Source organism: Excalfactoria chinensis, chromosome 16, assembly GCF_039878825.1.
Source record: "Excalfactoria chinensis isolate bCotChi1 chromosome 16, bCotChi1.hap2, whole genome shotgun sequence".
NCBI lineage: Eukaryota > Metazoa > Chordata > Aves > Galliformes > Phasianidae > Excalfactoria > Excalfactoria chinensis.
The window spans coordinates 6,243,738-6,267,797 of record NC_092840.1 but is presented as its reverse complement, the minus strand read 5'-3'; the positions used below and the strand labels follow the sequence as shown (position 1 = coordinate 6,267,797).

General features: G+C 45.3%; 1 protein-coding gene across 14 annotated transcripts in view; it reads right to left on the bottom strand.

Moving 5' to 3' along the window:
- The window catches only part of ATXN2 (ataxin 2), a 49,414-nt gene extending 32,635 nt beyond the window's left edge, over positions 1-16,779 (bottom strand). For 8 of the 14 annotated variants that reach the window (XM_072350695.1, XM_072350699.1, XM_072350697.1 and 5 more), the window contains exons 1-6: positions 16,332-16,604; positions 9,863-9,899; positions 8,417-8,476; positions 7,652-7,723; positions 7,264-7,414; positions 547-671 (exon numbers count right to left, since the gene is read on the bottom strand). In XM_072350695.1, the coding sequence (XP_072206796.1) occupies positions 547-671; positions 7,264-7,414; positions 7,652-7,723; positions 8,417-8,476; positions 9,863-9,899; positions 16,332-16,468 (582 nt within the window). In that variant the 5' untranslated portion in view covers positions 16,469-16,604. Of the gene's footprint in view, positions 1-546; positions 672-7,263; positions 7,415-7,651; positions 7,724-8,416; positions 8,477-9,862; positions 9,900-16,331 lie in introns of all 14 variants that reach the window. The other 6 variants (XM_072350704.1, XM_072350707.1, XM_072350705.1 and 3 more) reach the window with 2 other exon arrangements.
- Positions 16,780-24,060: the final 7,281 nt, after the last annotated feature.

The following is a 24,060-nucleotide window of genomic DNA, read 5'->3' as shown; positions in this document are numbered from 1 at the left end:
AGCTGACTGCTATGATATACAAAGAAGCTCCATTTAAGAACATACTCTTCATCTAACGATGCATAACCTGCTGAGATTGTACCTGTGCTTATTAAGCCACGGGTCAGACTTCTATCAATTTCCTTCATCTTAGCTCTGAGACAGTCAGCTAAGCACAATTTCACCATCATTTACAAATGCAGTGATCATCAGGCAGGAATGCTCTGATTAAACATAAGTGGCTTCAGTGTGTTGCTGAATGTGGAGTTCTTAATAAAAGCTCCTTTTTCAGGCAGTCCTTGAATCAAACATGTTCCTTACCATAGCAGCTGCCATTTGTCAATATTTGCCAGAAGTGGCATTCGAAATCCAGCTATTCTTATTCAAATTTTAAGAAAGTGCTGGGGCAGCCGCTAGCAAAGACTGGACATACAGTGATATAGGCCAGCAACTTCAGCTCCAAGTTCATTAGTAGATTAAAATTAAGGAATGTCTGTTGCAAGGCACATCCAGAGAAGCATCCTGCTCTCTAGGGACCGTCAGATCCAACAAAAAAGCATTACTTACAACATCTGTCTCCAGTGCCTCAAGCTCCTCAGTAGCGCTGGTCTCCCCTCCATCCCACGGCTCAAGATCCTTTTCTTTGTGCTCACCATTTACTTTAGCACTGATGGCTGAATCAGTAAAAGCATCTAGAAGGGAGTGGGAAGGGACGGAGGTGAAATCAGTTTGATTAGGCACAGGAAGACACTGGGAGCACCAGTTTATTTGAGGAACAACCAAACACAAGTGAATTGCTGACACATTAACATCATCCACCTCTCATAGCTGCTGTGTTCCCTGGGACTACATCAGAGAGCTGTCTGCTGTGGTATAGAAAAACCAGGAAGTGCAGACTAACTTCAAATAAACCTATTCACAGGGAGGGTGTTATGCAGCTTCAAGTATGAGACAAGGTGTCAAAGAATAGCAGTAATTACTTTCAATTGTTCCCAAAAGTTTCACACAAATTACACACATGGTTTCTGCTAAGAATGGGACAATCCAGGGAGTGCCCTTCCTATAGAAAATCCAAGACTTGTACAGTATGTTTGTTGTCCAGGGAGCCTACACGTACTATTAAACTATGCAAATAGAAAAAAGAAAAAGCATGAATACACCCAATCCCATCCCTTAAAGGAGCACAAGCTCCCCCTCAAACACCTGAGTTCCTTTTGTTTCCATAGCTCACCACACCAGCATGCACACACACATTTGCTCTCCCTTTGCAGTACAACTCAATTACCCATTAGCTTGGGGTACTCAAACAATGGGACAGGAACAGAGAAGTTCTGTTTCCTACAAGCCTTTTTCAAGTAGCAGCTTACCCACGTCACACAGCAAGATTCAGAATCACCCTTTTTCCTCAACAACATATGAAAACAAATATGCCATTGATTAGCCAAGTGTGCTACGGGTGAGTAATTTTTTATACAAATTGTAAAAAAAAAAAATAGTAGTACATAAAAGGTAAAGATTACAAGCTTTTATTTTCACCTGTTCATGTTTCATCCTGGTTGGACTAAGAAAATGGCTGAAGAAATAATACTAGAATATTGAAGTAGTATAAAAAGGGGGAAAAACACGTACAAAGCCATTCATCAAGGAAGCCAAGCTTTTCTGTTTTGTAAGCAATCAAATCTTAGAGCTGTCTGCAAATTCTTAGATTGCTTAAACAGGAGGAATTTTTTAAAATAAAATAAGCTTTTCTGAGTGCCTTCAGCCTAGAATTTCTCATTATAATTCTAAAGAAAACTAAGAAGCAAACACTTCAGGTCTTTAAACAAGATGAGGTCAAACCACCAGGCAGTGCTAGATAGGAAGAATATGGCTTAAATTAACTTTTGGCAAGATCTGAAATCCTACGAGGAGAACTGAACTTGAAAGCCATCATGAAAAGAATTAACAACATCTGAAGTGATTTGCTGGCCACCAATGTTACAGAGTTTAAACAGTCGCTGAGGAATTTTCTTAAGAGACTGTCAACACAGCCTATTATCCCCGTTTCACAATCAAGTTCTGCCCATATATTGCCATGATCTATCCCCAAACATCTCCATTCTATCAGAACTGTGCTTAGCTCTGTATGGTACAGGACAGGCTGTCTCATGAAGTGCTCAACTCATACAAAGAGACCAAAGAAACAACGGGGAAGCGATTCAGCATTTAAGCATTGTTAATAAGCGTATGTGAAATAAAATGCTATAGAAGATGTACAGAAAGAAAGATGTTTATTAGCTGAATACTCATTTCAAATACATGAGAATCAGTAAAAGGATGAAAAGAAAGCCAAATGAAGGAAGGCCACCCTAATGAGGGAAACCACTGTTAGGGCTCGTGTGAAACTGCGAAAACCTGCATCAACCACCTGGTGAGACCTTGGGGCACAGTTCACCAACAGAGCTGCGCTAATTCCTCCACAGCTGAAGGTTAACACTTCTAAGTGAGATCATTTCAGCTTCTCACTACATCTGATGCTTCCAGCAGGCACATTCCAGGGTTATTTGTACGCTGTTCTGAAGCAGTCATGGTATTGCTGTGCTAACTAGTAGTGCTGATGCAACATTTCAGTGGTTGCGTTTCCAGCTGCTTAGAATAAGTAGTAATCAAGGGTGGGAACAGAAGTCACTGACTGACTTCAAGGTATTCCAAATGATTCTGTGAAGTTACACATGCATGTTTTACAGTGCCATAAGTGCGCCAGCAAAGAGATTAAGCTTCCATTATATATTATGGTAACAGAAGCGTTATGAAAGGCAAGATGCAGAGACAGAGTGACTGCCAAAAAAAAAGTTACCTGTTTCTGAAGGAACTACAGACAGATATGGAGAGAAAAAAAAAATGGAAGACATCAGATATAAATACAGGTGGATTTTTTCACATTATAAGGCTGAGTTCAGGCGCAGCTACACTCTTTCAGGCCCCTTCACAGACACATTCAAGCTGATTACACATCTCTCACCTTGCAAAGATGATTTCCGTGTTAAAACTTTAGCAATATTCCCCCCACTCACAATCCCAGTATATTTCTCTATTTTGCTTCACTAAAATCCCTCCAGACAGCCTTCAGATTTGTAAAGTATGTCCATCTGACTGAAAACATCTCTGTTTCCCTTCCTGCAAACAGCTTTTAAGATACATTACAAGAAGAGATATTTAAATGTAAACAGGAACGACATAATAACAAAATGCTATCTAAATCCACAGTGAAGGAGTATCAAGAGCACACTCAACTGGAAAGCAAAAGTAAAGCACTTGTATCTGGAAGCTGTACATTCACCTTATCAACACCCCATAGCCAACACAGCCATAATCTAGAGCAGCCAGTGCTGCTTCTGTGCTTAATGCCATTCATTCACTGCTTCACGCCTGATTCTCCCAGATCAGACATTTTACACCAAATGCTGTTTGTGTCACTTATGTGACATTTGCTTCTATGCTGCTTCACTGGGGGAGAGGGGAACTTCCTCCAACAAGATGAGAAGGCAGATGTGAGGACTGAGGGCAGCACCTGATGGAGGTAATGTCTGTATTCTCAGAGGGTGTTTAATTAATTTCTATTGAATAACTTCAGGAAAGAAAAACTCCACACAAAATCTTTTGGCATTCTGGATACTACAAATAAAATAGTGGCTCAATAAGACTCATACGTAACCTACTAAATATCATATTTAAAAAGCCACATAAAAACCATCAGCAGAGCACTGTCAAAAATTGTGATGCAGATGAACTGGTGGGACAAGGCAACACAAAAACCTAATGAGTGCTACAGGCCTGAGGGAGATTTGTATAAGCAATACTAAGTTTCCCAGTAGAATCCAGTGTATCACAGGAAGCCCCTCTGCTCTCCATCTCTCTTTCATTTTAGGATACAAGTGAGACTGCAATGGCAGCCTAACCCTTACAGCTCAAAATACCCAGTTAGGAAGAATTCAAGCTGCAAAGACAGACTTGTAGTCACACAGTAAGGTCTCATGAGCAGTCTGAATGTGGCAGAAATTTACTTCAAGGCACAACTCACTATTTTCCTGGAACAAACAGCCAGAAAGATGCAGAGGGACACCAAGATTAAAAACAAGGCAAGACAAACAAGGCATGAGCAAAACTGATGAGCAGCACAACTGAGAACACACAAATTCTTCAAATCATTGTTTCCAAAACAAAGATACTGCTCTTAAGATTATTAAGAAAGTAGAAGCTGAAGCAAACTGCTGCTCTGGGTGCCAACTGGCAGAGGGTTAGCATGCAAGATATTGCCTGCATGCTCACACTCCCCTTAGCTGGGGCCTCGTATCTCTGAACTGTTGAAGGAGCGCTTCACGTGACACCTTGACACGGCCAAATTTTTATCCAGTTCATTTTGTATATGGGTAAAACTCAAATAAATGATCAAGTGAGAGCTGGCCATAAAAAAGTGTGAGCTGTATGTAACCCTGCGCTAGCTCCCACTGCCTCTGGACCTGTCTTCCATGAAGTCTCCTGAGCAAAGAAGTTTCCTATGCTAAGGCCTCACTTCTTGTCTCAAAGTCTCCTAACTGGGAAAAAAAAAATCCCAAGGACAGCTTTACACAACAGAAATTCACACAAAGCAGAAGCAAATCAAGTATACACATTCTAAGAAAAGCCTCAGCTCTGGCAAATTCTTCAAGTGCGTGCTATTAGATGACTTACAGAAAGGATTGCCAGAATGGAGCAATTAAGAGTCCAGGTTTGATTAAATTTGGCATTTAAAAAGCTTGTTTTCTCCAACATGTTTTGTGCTAATGGGGAAGAGCACAAATATGCATTTAAGCGCAGTTCAAAAGCCATTAAGCCAATGTGCATTAGGTGCCAAAGGTGTTTGTACTGCACACTGCAAACTTTGATCAAGTCTGCGTGGCTCAAAGAAAACTGATGTTTCAGCTTAAATGTTACAAAACAACTAAGAGTTTACTGTTGAAACTACTTACTACTGATTTAAAACATTAAAACCAGCTACCACCAGTTCTGCAGGGCCAACATTTCCTTCCTTTGTTCACAATATGCCTACTGCTATTCCCCTTCCAACACTTTCTCTGGAAGAATGCCCCTTTCAGTGCTAATTCAAGGAAAAACTTAAATAGCCGGTTCTCTCTTGCCTGTTTTTTTTATTGGATTTATATTACTTTTCTCAGAGTGTAGCAACTGTGCCAAAAAAACAATAAAAACATTGTAGAAGCCTATTACTTTAACAGTAGTTATGATCTTGAATTCTCTTGTCTTTAAAGAAGAGCCAAGAAGACAACTCAAGCCTTACTCAAATTTGAATCATATGCAAACCAGCAGAGCTGCCTGATCAGTGTTTAGGACTACAGGAAATGCTGCTAGAAGCTTATTCTATAGAAACATGCCCTTCTATTTCATTTGTATGGGCCTAATAATCTAACTAGCAGATCTGCTGGTACTGCAGAAAGCCCTGACTCCATTGAGTGACCCTCAGATGATTCTTCTTGATTCCTTTTAAAGCCTGACAGGAATCTACTCGAGCACAAAGGTCTAGGTAGCCTGACAAAGTTGCAAATAAGGGCTCAGGTAGCAAGGATAGATTTATTTCTTGAAGCACACGCTGTCAGAAAGGTCTTATCTATGCAGTCCCGCTATTTATTTTTTCCCCTCAACGCTTCCAATTTCCACAGTCTAGGTAGGCACCACGCTTTCTCCACTGATCCAACTTAAGGCGTAATGTCATGCTTGGCATAGACAAATTTAAGGCTGTTGCTTCCAAACAGAGTGTTTTCACCCACCACAGGCTTATACTGCCATTACCTTCCCTGTACTCACACAATTGATGCTGCTGCAGGATTAATTATCAGCTCGTTGCTCCAAAGCTGCACAAGTAAGATAGCAATGAAAGGTGCCTGGCAGACTATTTTGGATGGTTCTTTCAGAGATAACTGTATTTTCCACTCCTTCTGAAAGAAGAATTCATCCCGTTCCCCTTCTTTCTACCTACTGCTCTTTACTACTCCTCTTCCAGTCAGCTTTTCTATTTCTGACTTTGACACAAAGGTTGAGACAATGAAGTAAACACCTCTGCTGTTCAAGTCTGAGGGTATCTCAGTAGATCAATACTCATCATCTAAGGAGCACCATTTGGCCGTAAGTCCCCCAAGCTCAATGCAGAAGCAAATGCCAGAATAAAAACTCACACAAGCCCAGATACAGCATAGTACCTTCTGCAGAAAGGAAGTTTACTTCAAGGGCTCCTCGGAAGTCTTGCATTTGTCTAAGCATAGGGGGGAGAAAATAAACACGTACACACCCCCACCAAGGAACTCTACTCTAGCAAGCCTCTCCTGGGTCAGCCAAGTGCCTGTGGGATGCTTTTTTCTTTAACTATGTTTTTAAGAAGTGATGGCAAGCTTTCTTTCCAATGAAGTAACTCCAAACAGCACAACTATCTTGTGTGAAACAGCCAAAAAACATTGATGGTTTGGCAATTTTAAAATACTTCTTCATGGGTCTGTAGAAGCTAATGGTCTTTGTTTTATATGAAGTACAACATCATCAAATGGAGCTGATCACCAGATGGTAACAACTCCCAATGCACACATAGCAGGGAGCACAATCCTATCACCTAGAAGGTTATATTCAGTTTTTACTGTGGGTCACACAGTCTTATCTGACCCTATCACAAAGACTTGGGTTTCTTTATAAGAACAAAATGCCCACAGTTCCTCCTGCATGCGTGTTCATATACACTCATTCTTCTGAATCTTTGCTAACGTAACTTCCCAAGAAGCAGGAAGTCCTTCATTGCTCTAAGGTGCAGGTGTGATCAAAGCCTGACTTTTGTGCAATTCAAAATCACATTCCAGGATCTGGATGGGATTTTATCTGCATTTCAGTGCTACTGTTGCTCTGATATTATGCATCTCCTTTGAGGAAAAGCAAATTCCTTGAAACAAGCATCTTATCCTTCAGCCTCAAATCAGGCAAGAACACACACATACAGAAACACAAGGTGAAAAGAGTGAAAAATCTCTAAATTTCCACAAATCCATACATCTTTAAGTCATTGCTACCTGGGAATAAAGCACGTGTGTAATAGTGAACGCTTGGCTCCCAGTGACAATTGCTGACCAACCTGAAAATCTACAAACACAGAGCTTTACCCCCCCCCAGCACTGAAAGATATAAAAAGCATTAAAACAAGCCCTTTTGAAATCTTGACTTACAATCTTAAGACATAGATAACTTTAAGAATCTTAAAAGAAAAATGTATACCTCTTCTTGCGTAATTGGTATCCATATCCTTAAAATGCACCATAACAAAATCTGAAGACTTGAATAAAATACTTTCTAGTATGTCTTCACGTTTTGGCCCCAAACTGGATTCTGCAGTTTTCCGATGAGCAGCATCAAGCACTAAATCACACTAGCAGAGATAAAAAGAATATCCTGATTGGATACACCACACACTATTGGTAACTCACATACTTGAAAAAAGCGCACATTTACAGAAATCTGCAAAAGTGAATTTGTGTGTGTAAACTTTGACATGGATGGGTTAGAACAATTGATAATAAATATTCCAATTTAATTAAGAATTGATTATATTGTACTTGTACCTTTCAAAAGAGGGAAGAGTCACAAAGGAAAATAAAAACCTTACCTTAGGACTGTAGGTTTTAAAAACTCCTTCATATATACCACCATTTTTCACCTGTACTTCACATTTGGATCCCTAGAATGCAAGAAAAATCCAAGTGTAGCACTCTGTCAAGCCTGACAAATGACACAAGTGATTTTCTCAAAGAATATATATTTACAGAAGTACAATGGGTAAAAACTGAGCTTAGCTTTCAGTTGAATCTATTTTTTCAACATTTGCCCATTTACAAATACGTCCCTGCGTGCCGCAGATACAAACACTTGGGTACGTCCCAGACTTTATTAAAGATACTCATGGAAGTATTTTCAGTACACACAAGGCTCTTGATTAGCTATGCATGCATGCAAATAAGTCTTTGTACAAAAACAAATCTGTGCATATGCACATGTACAGGTAAGGTTAAGTTTTATCCCAGATTCCAGCTGCTGTGGGACAGTCTGTATCACCAAATTTTTAACGCAAGGGGTGAAGGGTTTCTATTCCCTGTATATAAATTCATTGCTTATTCATAATCCCTCTGGAGACAGAAAATTCAAAACACGACCAGTGAGCGTAAGAAATCTGCCATCCCAAATATAATTTGCAGTTTTCCAAGCCAAAAATACACAATAGCTATTACTATGACTGTTTAAATTTCAATCTTGGAACAAGATGCCCACTGTTGAACTTTAATATTCACTCCATTATATTACAATTAGTGTAATATTTAACAATTCTCTGTCACTATAGAAACTGTTTACAGGCCTTGCAAATATGAAGACTTACAACAACTGATGTAAGTATGTGAACCATTCTCATGTTTGCATAGATGCCATCAAAAGAAATCTGAAAAAAAAAAATAATAATGAAGTTGTCATTTTTATGGGAAACACTCATAATTCAGAAAGGCAATGAGACAAAACAAAGTCAGCTCTCAGCAGTAAATAGTAGCTGCTAGAAAGACACTGGTCAAAAAACCTTACTTGGTCAGTATACGTTGAATTTAAGTCACAGCAAATGTCAAGAAGACTCTTACCCTATCTCTGATCGATTAAATATCAGAGCACCCTTAAAAACATGAGAAACCTTACAGTGTGCCTCAACCCAATGTAAACTGGGGTAGAACTCGCATACTAAGTCTCACAACTGAGAAGCCCTGCTAGCAGCCCTCCCTGGGAACAGGGACAAGGCACCTCAACTGCTGCAGAAGGAGAAACGTTCCCTGGACTACATCTTTGCAGCAAACAGACTTGATGACATGCACTAACAGGAGATGAAGTCATCAAGTTGTGAACTGCTAAAGAGCTACAAGGCCTATAATAAAACTAGTCAAAAACCATTCACGGCAGTTCTAGAACATGGGAACCAACATGTTTAAGGATGGTCCTGGGCTCAACACTCAGTAAGGAACACAGAAAGCCTAACACTTTCTACTTGTGCATCACCTTTTTCACTGCTCTCCCTCAAAGCCTCTTTATTTTTACTGAAGAGACTCATTATCTTCAATATACACTTACAGAGGTAAACTGTAGTCCTTTCAGCCCTTCCTACTCCTGCCCCATTCCCTAGAATTAGTCATCCTTGAGAAACAGGCCACTACCAAATTAGCAAATATTTGATTAGTGCAGTTCAAAGATCCGTTTTTTAAATCAAGACCCAGATCTTCACCTTCCACAAAACATACTATAAACCAAGTCACATCTAGAGTGCAACAGTGTTTTAGCCTCGACAATAACTAAAGCTACACACACAGGTAACAGAGGCTTAGCTACAATAACATTATGCTAGCTATTTTGTAGTAAAGCTGAACACAGCTGCTACTTCTCTTTAACATAGTGTTGTCTCCCCATCTTCAGTCCTCTGTTTAAAGCAGTCTGTATAGAGTTTCCACAGAGGCAACGCTTTTGAATCTGTTCCCAAGTTAAATTTTATCCATATATTTGCAATTATAATCACAAGAAAGATTTTTATTGGCATGTTTCAAACGTGTAAGAGTTCCTTCTCTCCTCGTTCTCCCAGGAGACTTAGATCACAGAATCAGAGACTGAGATGAATGCAAGATTTTCTACATTTAAAAAAAAAAAAAGTCTAAAATACTCATTGAGGTATCAAAAGGAAAAAAAAAAAATGGAGAGTATTCCACAACGTGTCATTTTCGCATTGCTAAGAAAGGTCATCAGAAAAGATGTTTCCTTGTATCTAAAGAGGAAACAACAAGGAAAAAACACTCACTGTGGGCTGAGGCGGTCCTTTGCCACTGCTGCGACCTCTGAAAGAAAACACAGACAAAAGATACAATTAAGAAACGTTGAAAAGGATCAATTTCTTAACAAATAAGAATTCAAAAACCCAACTTAATTTTGTGCTGAGAATGAGAGCAAAGAAAACTAACTCTTCCCCAGAGCCAAACTTAGCAGTAGCAGCGCCTATAGCACCTATCCTTCACATTACTGACCTACAAGCAATATCAGTAAATGGGTAAAAAGGTTACCTACAATAAATGGCAAAACAAAGAAAATACTAATGCTGTGTCATTACAAAAATCCAAAAATATTCTCTCTCAAGCAGAATCCTGTAGCTAAGGGAAGTTCCAAAACCTACTGGTGCGGAGAACCAGAACTGCTTCACTTCATTTCCATGCTCAGCCCTTTGCAGCCACTTCTCTAGGCCTGGTTTCTCCACACTGCCACCATCTTTCTGGTTGAGGGTCACCCAAACAGCTGCCCACAAGGCTCAGTTCTCAGTCCCTGCTTACAGCTTATGAGCTTATAAGAGAGCACCAGCCATACACAGCCCCTGAAAACCAGTAACCACACACAAATCAGTGAACACATAACAATCTCAACACTTCAAAATGCCTTTAAATTAACTCGTAGACTCTTAATGCTCTGCAAACTGAGATGTAACAGTCTGTTCCTTTCAGCTCAGCCCTAGAAGTGCCAACAACATCCCTGCAGCTGCTATAAAACCTCAGCCTGCCTGGTGTGCTTCATGTCCTCACATCCAAGCTCCCCCTGTACAAGAAGCAGCCACAGTTCCAACCACTTTTTTGTAGTGATTAAGGTTTGTATCACAATAGGAGGCCCACTTTCAAATCTTTCTTGTGATGACTGAGATTTGAATCACAATGACGACCTTAAGAGTGCACCCAATGAGAATAAGGCAAAATGAAATCTTTATTTACGAAAACATCAATTTTTGCAATTGACTCACCTTCCAGATGCACATCCATTTGATCAGAGACCCAAAGAACCACGTTCATGTTTCAAAACAGTCAAACAACGCTGAAACCTAAACATCAAATGTGTTCAGTTGCTTCTGAAAATGCTGTGCTGCGGCTGAAGGCAGCTGTGCTCCAAACCATGCCCTTATTATGAGCAGGACTCGCAAGCTGGCCAAGGAATTCTCATGAGCACGAATTTTGCAGAAATCAGCAAGTCCATCAGAGGAGCAGAAATGTCCATAGCAAGGAAAAAGACAAACCAAGACCCACTGACCTATCACCTGAGCAGTTGGAGAAAGCAAGCTTTGGAGCTGAGTGTGCCGTCCTGTACAGCACTGCTCCCACCGTTGACATTTGCTGATTGGTAATAAATGCAGACTTCAGATGCCAAGCTGACATTTTCAGGATACTTGCAGAGTTCTAATTTCATACACACCAAAAAAATTCTAAACCAAATAGCCCGTATTTAATTACCTATAAGCCTCGGCTTTCCAGAAGACAAGAGTCACAACTTTTGGCTCGCCCTGATGACCAGCAAGTCTTACCATTGAGTAAGCCTGCCATTTGTCAAATGGCTGCCTGCAGCACAGTGCTGGAGTCTGCAAGAGTTTCAGCAATATTTTCAGATGAACCACCCTCTTCTTTTGGGACACCATTCCACCAGATGCAAAATGCTCCAGTAAAAGGGTCGGATTCAGCTCTGATTCCTCCTCTTATCATAATCCAGTGTTGCAACAAAACTGCCCTGCAGAGAATATGGAGCACGTCCAAACAATCCCATCAGTTCTCTCTATTGGTCTCAAGGCTTCAGAAGACATCCCTATCTGCACTGCTCACAAGGGCCAGAAGTGAGAGCGTGGTGCCTTTGCTGCACACTCCTACTGCTAGCAACATGCATCCTTTGAATTCAATTAACTGGGTTCCTAGACTGGTCAGCAAGTTCAGAGCATTCTGTTTAAGCATTCAACCTGAAGCATCCTGGATTTTCCACCTCCTACATTTCCCCTATTACCATTCCCATCACACACCTTCAAGAAGCCATCTGACCATGCGCATCTATGCTGGCAAAAGGCTGCAGTTTCTGCATCAGAGAAAGGACAAATCCAGAGCTTCTAGCCCTGCTCCAACCAGGCACACCTCTTTACAGACATAATCTCTTCTTCTACTACAACTGTTCAACAGTCTCCTCAAGTAAGACATTCACCGCCATTTTAAACAAATCAACCAATGTTCAATCAAAGCCATATGCAAATTCTGGGTAAAACCAAGACCATCAATTTGAGGTCCGTACCCCAACACGTGAAACTCAAGCTCAGACCAGCCTTTGAAACATCTTTAATGAACTATATGAAAAATAAGCTAAGACCTTTACAAAAGCAGAAGGCAGATGGACTTTGCCAGAAGCAGTTCATCGCAATGCAAAACAGGAGAGCAAAAATGGAGTGGGAGAAATTAGAAGGGTCACCAGCAATCCTGCACTGCTATCTACATCCACATAGGGAATTAAAAATACATTTTGTATTGCAGAAACGTGGTTGAATGTAGGCCTTGGAGAAGGCAGAGCAACTTGGCAAATCAAACTTGCAACCCCATTCCAATGCTGCAGGGTAGGAAAGACACACAGTCAGAAACTGCTGCACCAGACAAAGTAAGTCGACCAAGTAATTAATCTCAGTAGCCAACTCACTGCAGGTTAGTGCTTGTGCTTTAAGACTGAAAGTCTATACGAGAGCTTCATCCCAAATGCAGCACAATAGACACCTTAATCCAGATGCAATTTCTAATTTTTCTTCTATTTTTCAGAACATGCTGCTCCTCAACATCCCACACCTCCCCTCCTGATGTTTACACGCCAAGTAGAGCACTCGTGTGAGCAAAACAAGGTCACACATTTATGTTTTCATAGTTAAATGAAAACTAATGCAAGGAAGGCAAGTCTCTCCAGGATGTGAAGTTCTTTCCAAGAGCATCTTCACTTTGAGACCAAGAAACAGATGCAGCCACGCTGCAATTAATATCTGCAGCAGAAGTGCAACTACAAAGCTCATTGAGCTTAATAGAGCAAATGGATGTTTCTGGAGCACTGACTGCATCACCACAGCTTTGAAAACAATTCAACTCTGAAGAACTTTCATTACAAGTGCAGAGAGCTGATAAAGCCTTCTTCTATGGAAGAATTCAGAAGCACATAGTTCAGACCTCATTTAAGAATAGTAGTTGGTTATATAGGAGTCAAATGGACCGAAGTTGTCAAATTAAGACCATGCAAATAGTGCTGCAGTGCTGCTTTCAGTAGTTTTTCCCAACACTAACATTAATCACATCAACTTTTGCTTTCTTACAAGAGGATGAGTTCTGTAGCACCCCACCAGACTGGGACACCTGAGCCAATTGTGCAGACACAGCCCCACTGATGGACGTGGGCACTGAGGAACCTTCATGCACATTGCCATGAGTCAGCCACCACATTAAAACTTACTCAAAGGCAGGAGGCATGGGGGATCACTCCGAAACACATTAACTGCTCTAAGGAAAGAGACCTGCAGGTTACCCATTCATTTTGCTCAGCAGTTTAGCGCAGCTGCTGTAAACCCAACACAAAGACATTAGAATGAACTAGAAAACCTCTGACTGATGCGTGACCAAACCTCCAGAACAGTCCCTTGCATTATTTCGGAGCACCTTGGTGCTCAATATTCCCAATGACTTCTCCAGAACAGAATGGACACCTCCTTTCTACCCTGTCCTTCAGCCTTTCGTGAGGTTAGTAACAAAGGCTGTCAAGAAAAAGGAAAATAAGAGAAGTCTCAAAAGCAAGCTACATAACACGGGATAATTTCAGTTTAAACTTCTTAATGGTAAAAGTAATTTATAAAAGCAGCCACAGACTATTTCTTAAAGGGCAGGTCCATTTTGGCAAGAAAGTTCCCAAACAAAAAAGGATTTTTTTGCCACAAATGTAACCAGAGATGTAATCTTCCAAAACCAGAGTCTGGGGTTGGTTTGCCTTCAGCCAAAACCCCAATGGGGGAAATAATAATAACAATGATAAAAATAGTTGCAGTGTTTGAAAGAAAGCTGATACAGATGCATTTTCTAATCATAGAATTGCTAACCTTGTTAGGGCTGCATTGGGGAAAAACCTGAACTAACACACCAACGATTTATAACAGTTAAGATCCTGAAGAGCATGGCAGAGCAGGTTCACACAAGGTCTACATTTCCTCCAGTTACAGCTCAACATGCTACTGGCATCCCCTTGCCTCCACAACCCTACTTCCCACCTGTGCCATTCTACAAACAGCCACCACCAGATAAACATAGAATTTCACTTAGCACCCATTCCATAAACATTCATTAACCCTTCTTGCTAATTTTTAGATGCCTTTATGGAAACCTTCTTTTGAGATTTTCTTCCCCAGGGTAAAAGGGGAAGGAACAGCAATGGAAAGCCAACACCAGGATGTCCTCATCTTTCCCACAAGATCTTACCTTTCCTATTACCAAATATGTTACAAAAGACTATTACAATGGATATCTTATTAAAATTTCATTTAAAGCCCATGGAGACACATAAAGTTGATCCCTCCCCCCCCTCACTACCAGATGAAGAAGGGCCAAGCACTCACTCCATTAAGTATCGTAGTAATAAGGACACAGAAACTGAGCCCACAACTGCTGACTATCAAACAACCTTCTACTCAAATTTGAGTAGATTTGAGCCTATTCGAATTTTATGAAAAATGTAGCCACGAAATATAACCTTTTTTTTGCACGTCACAAGAAAATTACAACTAGAAATGCTAGCACTGCTGAGATATAAGTTGCAAGCATGCACTATGAAAAAAGCTTTGCAAAAACTGGGGGACGTTCAACACATCACTTCCAATTGAAACCAAGACGCAGGCCTGCTAAAATCAATGTGGGTTTTTTCTTTCCCCCCAGACAAAAAAGCCACTTTGCTGTTAATTTACAGGACAAAATTTGCAACATGAGCCATCTTTAAACTTGTTGTTCAAAAAAAAGCTTGACATCTCCTTAGGAAAGTTCTCTGTAGGTATCCTATGGGGACCCATCAACATGAGTGCTGTGATCTTACTGAAACATCATTCAGAATTACATTAAGGAATTAATATATGTATATATATATATATATATATATATATATAAGAGACTGGGAACACACTGGTTGTCCAGCAGCCCCGTTACAACTTCCCAAGTTCTGAAATGGAATCTATCCAACGAAGCTGATAGGAGAAACCCAACGGCCGTGATTTTAGAGCTTGACAAAGGAATCGAAGCTCACAGCTCTTCATCTAACGAGCCAAACGTTCTCAATAACAATGAATCTTCCGACAACAACAACAAAAAACCTTCTATAAAGCTGTAGGTTCTGTTGTCCTTCACGTTAACCTCCACGGTGCCGCTGTCTGTCAGCAAAGCACGGCCAACATCATGGCCAACGCAGTGCCACACGCGGGAGCCATGAAATCATGGCACTGGGTGCTGGGCACTGCTGGTATTGGGGTTTCTTTGGGTTATTTGGGCTTTTTTTTTTGCAGTTTCCCACCCTCCCAACGCTCCTGCAGTCCCACAGATGGGTAACGATGTACCGTTGGGTTTTTCAGGGCCGTGTAACAATGAGAATGCCGTGGACTCTTTTATTGCCAAACGCACAAAACTGGTTATAAATACAAGGCGAGCGGGGAAGGCGAGTGGAATACAGCTCCAAATGAGACTGCTCCGAGTGACCATGACCTTCAAATCCGCTCCCATCCCGCTCGGATCGCCGGGACACATAGAAAATGGGGAAAAACAGACCAGACCCCAAAATGGTGTTTTCTGTGCGAGGATCCCCGCATCCAAAGGCCTCGATCCGCCCCAAGGCGGCGCGGGGAGGGGTGATCGGTAGAAAAAGGGCGATGTGGGGGGGGGGGGGCGAGAGGTGATTAAAAAAGCGCGATGGGGGATAAAACATAAAGCCCGAGGGGGGGGGGGGGGACAGGGCCGCGGCGCCGCGCTCTGAGGGGCGCTGTGAGGGGGCGGCGGGAGCGCCCCTGGGAGGGCGCGCGGGGAGCCCCGCGGCCGCCGCCTCAGCACCACAGCGTCTCCTCAGCGCCGGGCGGCAGGCCTCGCCGGGCCTCGGGGCTTCCAGCGCGCCGCCGCCGCCTCGGGGTACAAAATGGAGGCCCCGCCGTGCCCTCCCCTCCCCTTTTCTCCCTCCTCCTCCTCCTCCTCCCCTCCCTCCCTGAAGGGCAACCCGCGGCCTCGCCCCGGCGGCACTGCGGAACCCCCTCCGCGCGCGCGGGGCCTTGCGCCCGCGCCCCGCCCGCCGCCATGCCGGCTGCCCCCCCCCCCCCGCACCGCCCCGCTCCCAACCACCGCCCATGGGGGGGGGGGGGAGGGGGAGGAAGGGGGGAGGTTGGATGGGGGGGGGGGATGGCGGCGGCGGGCGGGGGGCGATCCCGGGGAACCCACCTGCCCATGTTCTGCCTCCCGCCACCCGATGCTGACGGCAGGCCGCCGCCTCCTCCTCCTCCACTTCCACCGCCGCCGGGGGGTTTGCGGTTGTTGCCGGCGGGCTGCGAGGCGGCCGCCGTCTGCTTGAGGGACATGGCTGAGGGCTGAGGGCCGGGGCCTGCGCTGCGGGAGCGCCGAGCGGGAGCGCTGCTCTGTGTGTGTCTCTCTCTCTCTCTCTCCCCTCTCTCGCTCTCGGCCGCGGTTGCTCCCAAACAGTGCGGGGCGGAGGGAGCGGAGCGCGGCGCGGAGGGATCCGCGCGCAGAGCGGTGGGGGGGGATGGGGGGGAAGGAGGGAGGGGGGCGAGCGGAGCTCGGGAGCGGCCGAGCGGGGAGAGCGGGCGGAGCGCGGCCGCGGGGCCCGAGCGGGCGCCGAGCGGGAGAGAGGAGCGGGGAGCCCGGGGGACGGCGTGGGGAGAGAGGGGGGAAGCGCGGACTCTTTACGGGAAGTCGGAAGGATAGCGGCGGCTCTGCGGCGGGTGAAGGGGCGGAGGCGGGGGAGCGGCGGACACGTGAGGCGGCGGCGGACGGCGCCGGGCCTTGCGCTCTGCGGGGCCGCTCCCGCCCCGCTCCGCTCCCAGCGCCGCCCGCGGGAGGGCCCTGCTGAGGGGAACGGCTCCGCCCGCGCGGTGCGGCCTGAAAGGGGAGGAGGCGGAGAGGGGCCTCGCGGAACCGGGCCGCGGTTGAGGTGCGGGATCCCCGCGTGCGGGGATTAAAGTGCAGACATGCAGACGTTATAATGGAGGAGCTTGGAAAACGTGAATCCGAAATACAGAAATCAGAGCGCAGCGTGCACCCGGCTCTGGCATCCCGCTGGTGTCCTCTCTGCTCCAGTGGTGCTTCCAGCGCCAATACATCACTGTTCAAAGCCCGTGTGCACGCAGGATTAGTAAGAGCAGCTGTAACCTGAAAACCAAAAGCGAAGTTGATTTATAGCCACGGTTACTCAAAATGCTCAGACTTTAATCTATTCATAGAGATGCTCTGGAAGTCCCGCGGGATTCGGGTGCAGTGAGAAGGAGCGATCCTGCTGGGCGGGCAGCATTCGTACACCTTGCTTGCACAGCTCCAGTTCTCCCATGCGGCTAAAAGCTGTGGGTGGCAGCACGGTGGTAAAAAGATAACAATACTGAACAGCTTTCTTCAATTAGCATCATCCCTGTGCTTTTCATTGTTAAACTCCTTGTTTTGCTTCGCCTTCCAGGCCTGGATAACCCTGTGGTTAACACCTTATGAGCAAGATGACAGATGCCAACACAAAGCATTACTCCATTGAAAATATTTGTCCAAAATTGAGCTGGCAGCTTCAGGGAACTTTGGTGAATGTGCAAAACGTTTTGCTAGTGCCCAGCCACAGAACTGGGAGAGGACGTTGAGGAGTTCTGCAGGAGGCAGCAGTGTGTGCAGAGGTGAGGGCAGCCAGCAACACTTCTACTTACTGCAAAAGCAGATGCCTGTTTCGCTGCACATAACAGGATCCACTACACGACCTTAAAAAAGCGAAGAAACAACTTTTAGAGAAAAAGAATATAGTATACATGATGTGTGTATTGTATTTAATTATAACATTAACTTATATGTAGGAATGAAATCCAGTTGCACGCAAAACTGCATTTCACCAAACATGTTCTGTGTCGTTAGATTGATCCCAATGGAGCTCAGAGGGCCTCAAATTGGCACGACAGCAGCAGAGGTGCAGCAGGTGGCGAAGATGAAGGTCCCAAACACACCTTGAAATGAAACCAAGTGAGCTACAGGTAGAGAGGGCGCTCTGTATTCTGCAATGCATTTCATTTGGTTTTTTCACTTGATAAAACACTTCCCAGGAAGCGCGAAGAATTCTGACAGTAGGCTCTAACAAATCCACGTCCCTTAAGGTTGTTTTAGTTTTGTTTGTTTGTTTTAATGGAAAGGAAGTAATTACAATGCTTTTTCAGCTAAGCACATTACAGTGTGCAACAATCAGTCCCTGTGTGTGTGATGAAGGCTAAGAACCATTACAGAGCTGTGCAGCCGTGCTGCAGGGTCCTGCGGGCAGACAGAGCCCCCAGTGTCCATGGATGTGATTGGTACAAGCAAGTTCCATGGTCAGAGATGGTTTCTAACACATGCTATGAACATACTAACCCAGATTTTGGGGTAACTTTGAGAGTGATTACATGAATAAGACTCTCGTGTTGGTATCTGCAGCAATGACTCAAGCACAGTTGCTGTTTGACTTGTTCTCTCTTTCAATGTATTCTTTGTTTTGCTAAGCTCTGGCTTCCATTGTGCCCTCCCATTTTTGCTTGTCGAGCATCTTCACTCAGAATCAAGCACAACAGTGACTAGGTTGAAGGGGCTCCGTTTCACCCACCAAGACTGTGTTGGGTGCTGGGTCCTTCAGAGGCTGATGGTGCTGTGCCAGTGCTGGTGTCACTGCAGCTTTCTGCTGTGAGCTGCCCCAGCTGCAGTGCACCAGGATCACACTGCTGTCACTTCACACGGTGCCCTTCCCCTTGGTGGTGGCTTCTCCCTGCACACAGCCCTATGATAGCTAGCAGTTCCCACTACTCCATTTTTATTATTTTATGATTTGGCTCTATTGATTTTTTGCTTTTTTTGTTTGTTTGTTTTGTTCTGATGCAGTGCTTTAGCTGTAGGAAAAAATAAAAAACAAAAAAAAACCCAAGATTCAGAATTACACACTTCACAGCCAAGAAATAAAAGCAACTATTTCTAATAGAGAATCACACCCTATATCGTCCTTCCAGTTCGCATTCCAGGTTAGAGCTGGTTTTCTTCAAGACCGCTATTTTCATTCAGTTTTGTGCTTGCATGTGCAAGCTGTGTTTGCACATGAAGATTAACGAGCCTGATAACATCACTGCTTCCCCGGAAGTGCTGCATGATGCAATGTTTCCTTGACAGAACCGCTCCAAGGCACTGTGTGCTTCCTGAGGTTCAGTGCGGTGAAAGGTGTGTGCCTATGGAGGGATGGCCAGCATGAGTGCTTGCCATTTATTTTATGCAAAACCAGCTGTTACAGCAGCACAGTACTGAATATTTCTACACGTTTTCTTTTCTCTGAAGATTTATTTATCTATTACCACAAAACCTGTTCTTAGAGGCACAATCTTTGCCAGCAACACTTATAGGCATGGGAATCTCCTCCAAGCGCTTGGAAAACAAATCAGGTACTCCAACAAATGAGGAGTGCTTCCCAGAGAGATACGGAACCAGCTAGTCAGCAAAGCTGCAATCAGTTGTAATTGATGAATGCACCACTGGCCAGACCAGAATTAGGTACATGCACATCAGTGAGTAAAGCCTGAGCTCCAAGCATGCAGGAGAGGCAGCCACTGCTTTGCATCACCTGCAGTCCCTCAAGATCACAGCTTGGCTGCAAGGAGGCACCAGCTCCCAGCAGACGTATTTTTTGATCCACACTTTGCACTTCGACAGTGACTCCTTCCCAATTTCTGTTACCCACCAACTCCAGCTCCCCTCAGGACAGCCATGCTGCTGAGCCATGCATGCAACTGCTTCCCCACAACTAATATGAGATGAAGGAAAGTGCAAACATCCACAGTGACTGGGTCAGAGGTGTCCAAATGCCACAACTTGTTTCATGCACAATCAACATAGAATCATAAAACCAGTATGGTTGGAAAAGATCTCTAGGATCATTAAGTCCAACCCCAACCTTTTCCAACAAACCATGTGATCAGTGCTACATCTCCACACTTCCTGAACATCTCCAAGGTCAGTGACTCCAGCACTGCCCTGGGCAGCCTGACCCAAAGCTTGGCCATTTTCAGGGAAGAAATGTTCCCTAATACTCAGCCTAACCTCGTGCAACTTGAGGCCATGACCTTTTGTCCTAGTGCTGGTTACCTGGGAGGAGAGAATGACCCTACAGTCCTTTCAGGAGCTGTAGAGAGCAATAAGGTCACCCCTGAGCTTCCTCTTCTCCAGACTGACCCATCCCAGTTCCTGCAGCTGCTCCCTGTAAGACTTATGTTCCAGTCCCTTCACAGCTTCATTGCCCTTCTTTGGACACACTCCAGGGCATATTAATGAATCCTGCTCTCAGCTTCCATTGGCCACAGCCACTGTTTAAGGGATCTCCCTGCCCAGAGGCAGGACCAGTGCAATCGCTGCAGCCCCACAGCACTGTTTTGAGACAGAGCTTCAGACTGGGAGGCCCCAGCTGTGCCCCAGCACCGTGGGCAGACTGCCTAGCAGCCCCCAGCCCCACACTTTGCACCTCTATGAGTAGATTTAGCATTTTCACAAAAGGAAGGGGAGAATCAAGTCTAACTCCTGCTCAGCAGCAGCAGACAAAGCAATCGTTATGCCAAGACTTAGCTCTTAAATCCCTCCAGATCTGGTGTTCATGGAGCATAAACAACCTTTGCCTCACAGCTTCACCAAGCTGTGCCTCCCCACTTCCCAAACACTGCAGCACAGACCCTTCAATGCCCATCCTCTCCCCATCCTTTTGCTGAGACAGGCGTGCCAACAAGAAAGCCAGTTGCCATGGCATTTTTCCTCCCTGCAGACAGATGTCCATTAAAAACCAAGTCAGCCTCAGGTTTGCTGCACAGAGCGGCTTTCTGTTATTATTACCAGCCTGCAAGGAATTCCACTGTGCCCCTTCACCTCAGATGTTTCAATGTATTAATCCCCAGTGATTAGGAGGAAACCACTACAGAGCAGGCACAGGTACGCTTAAAGGACAAATTTAGGATTGTGATCTCTTTTTGCATTTTTGGCAGGTGATTTGCACACAGCTGTACCTGGAAAAGGCTCCGTTTGTTACCTCTGGCATTCTCTCCCGATCTCTCAGCCTCCCCACTAAAACCATTAGACAAATTGGAAGCCCGGATGTTTTCCTCTCCACTGACACACTCCACATGAGGCTCAAGGTGATTTTGTCTTCAGGATGAGCCCAGCAGCTGCAGCCCCAGCTGGAAGCGAAGTCAGAAGCTCCACACATGGACTAAGCACCCCTCTGCATGGGCACCCCTGGCCCCAGGACTGTGTGCTTCCACCAGGCACACGCGTGTCTGACAGTGATGTCTCCTTCCTTGGTTCCAAGGCCACATTTTTGTTGAAGGTTGGGAAGGTTGGAAAACGGCTCCGTGGATTCCATGCCCTCCCCCAGCCCACCCAAGGGTTGCATCCTGCTGAAGCATCACATCACAGCACCTCTGCAGGGGACTCCTCAGGTGTTCTTATTGGGATGGTCACAGCACTGAATGCTTGGGAACCTGACCCCAGAGCTCAACTCCGTGTAGGAATGCAGGAAATCAGTTCCCTCTGCCGAAGCACTGCAGTGCTAAGACAGTGTGAGTAATGGCAGCAGAAGCGTTAAGGAGATCCTTGTCCTGACTCCCAGGGTGGGACTCCTTCTCATGTCTGGGGTTAACCTGGCGCAGCTTCTAACACGTTCCTTGTTGGGGCTGGATGCTTGGGATACACAGACCTGCGTGGGAGCTGACATTTTGGAGATGTTACCGTGGCTCGGAGCCCCGCATCCGGGCTGGCTCATAGTAAGCGTTCCGCAGGAGCACTATTTGTGCTGTGGCCCTGCAGGAACTGCACTCACACATTGCTCTGTGAAATAGCAGCATCTAAGAACATCTCCAGCTGCAAAGTCCCAAGGGAGAATTCCTTTCCAGACCCAGAGCTTCGCTTCCCAAGATGAAGCATTTGGATTCCTCCTCTCGCTTACAGCTAGCACAGCTGCAAACACCATCAGAGATCCCTAATCCTCTTAGCCGCTCCTGCCGCATGACTCCAAATACTGCAGAGGGAAGCGCCTCTGCCTGCATTGCCACCCAGCTGCTCACAAACCTCAGCACCAATGCAGTGCCTCAGTCCTCACTACCCATGCCTTGGGACCAGCACTGCTCCGCTCCCTGCACTGGAGCTGCTCTCTGCACGGAGGCTGCAGGAATGCAGTGTTAAGGCAGGGAGGCCAGAAGCCCCCAGGGCTTCTCTCAGGTCCCCGGGCACAGGCAGGATACAGCTGGGATTTTTTCTTTACTTCTGTAAGGCTGGAGCATAATTGAAAGCTGGCAAAGAGGACTGCATGGGAAAAACCCTCTTTGCTTCCTGTTTGCAGAGATGTGATCACATTTTATATGCTGAATAGGTTTAGCGTGGTTTTGGGTTTACAGAACTCAGAAACAATCATGAGTTGCTTTAGAGCTTTACCCACAACTGCACAGGGGTCTCCTCTAGAGAGGAAAAAACCACCAAGGTGGGTTTGTTTCATGTGCTCAACCCCTCTGAACTATGGGGGCATTTCTCCACCCAACAGCCACACATCAATGGACACCAGTAAATCACGTGGAGGCAGAGTTGAAAGGGAAGCAGAGGCACACAGACTGCTGTCAGTGGTATCACCTACCCCAGGGCCAGCACCAGCCCTGCTCCAGCCATCTAGCCAAGTCTCCAGGAGCTTTATAGGAACTGTTGGCCCTGAAATGGGTTCAACTGGGACCAATTTTCTGGCAGAGACTCACACATTGTTTTCTCCCAGGTGTTTGATGTTTCTGACCAGCATGACCCCCCAGTTCTCTGCAAGAAGGTGGAAGGAAAACACGTGAGCGTCTCAAGGTTTGTTGTCTAACACAATTAACCAATTACTTCCAGGTCAAGACAGGGCAAAGCTATAAACACCGCTTGCTGCTATAAATATGTTTGCTCAAGGGTGGTGCGGGACTAGGAAGGGTAAGGTGCAGGGCTGTCACATAGGCTTTAAAAGAAAGCAAATAGCAAGAAGCACTTCCCACAAAGCAGTCACTGTGTGGGGCTGCTGCTGTGTGGCCCCATGGAAGCTCCCAGGTGCTGCTGGAGTTGTCATTGAGCACAAAGCAGCACGAGCAGCGATGCTCTCTGCTGCCCAGAGGGGTCTGGGTCTACATGGTTTTGTTTGCTGGATGTTCCTGGTCCTTGTGATTGCTCTGATGCAGTTGGTGTCAAGCAGTGTGCAGAGCTGCCTCATGCCATAGGAGATGAGCGCAGAACTTCAGCCTGGAGGAGACATGAGTACTGCTCCAAAACTTCCTCTAAGCACTGCAGCACAGGGCCTGTTTTGGATGGGTTTGCCTTTAAAACACTGTTATTAGACCAAAATGCCCACTTACATAAAAGGGGAAAAAAAAAAAAAAGCATAGGAGAGATCAGTGTAACTCTCTCAGCTCAGACGAGAATGGACACGTTGGTTGGTGCAGATCAAGGCAGGAATTTTACACAGGGCCTTAAGGGGTTTCAGCTCTGATGGAAAGACAAAGGGACTGGAGAGTGGTGCTGCTCCCCTTTGAAGGGACACCTGTAGCACTGCATGTCTGTTGTGCTCAAGTGGACAGATAGAGCAGATGTGAGTGTCTGCGAGTGCTCCTGCATGTTTTCATAGGGTACAAGCCATGGAGATACTCCCTTATCCAGGACCTCAGCTCCTTAAAGAGCAGAGCCAGCATCACTGCGGGGATTAATTGGTGTTAAGAGATGTGTTTTTCCCAAAGTGCAAATGAGCCTGCTGGAAAAATGAGTCTCTGGAGCTGTGTACAGCAAAGCATTGGCAGTCACGCCCATCACCCTAACCCCATCACCCATATCCAGCTGGGCTGCACCAGAATGGGCTCTGCAGCATGCTGCCCCAAAAGTGCTTATGAAGATCCACCAGCAGGGAGAGCAG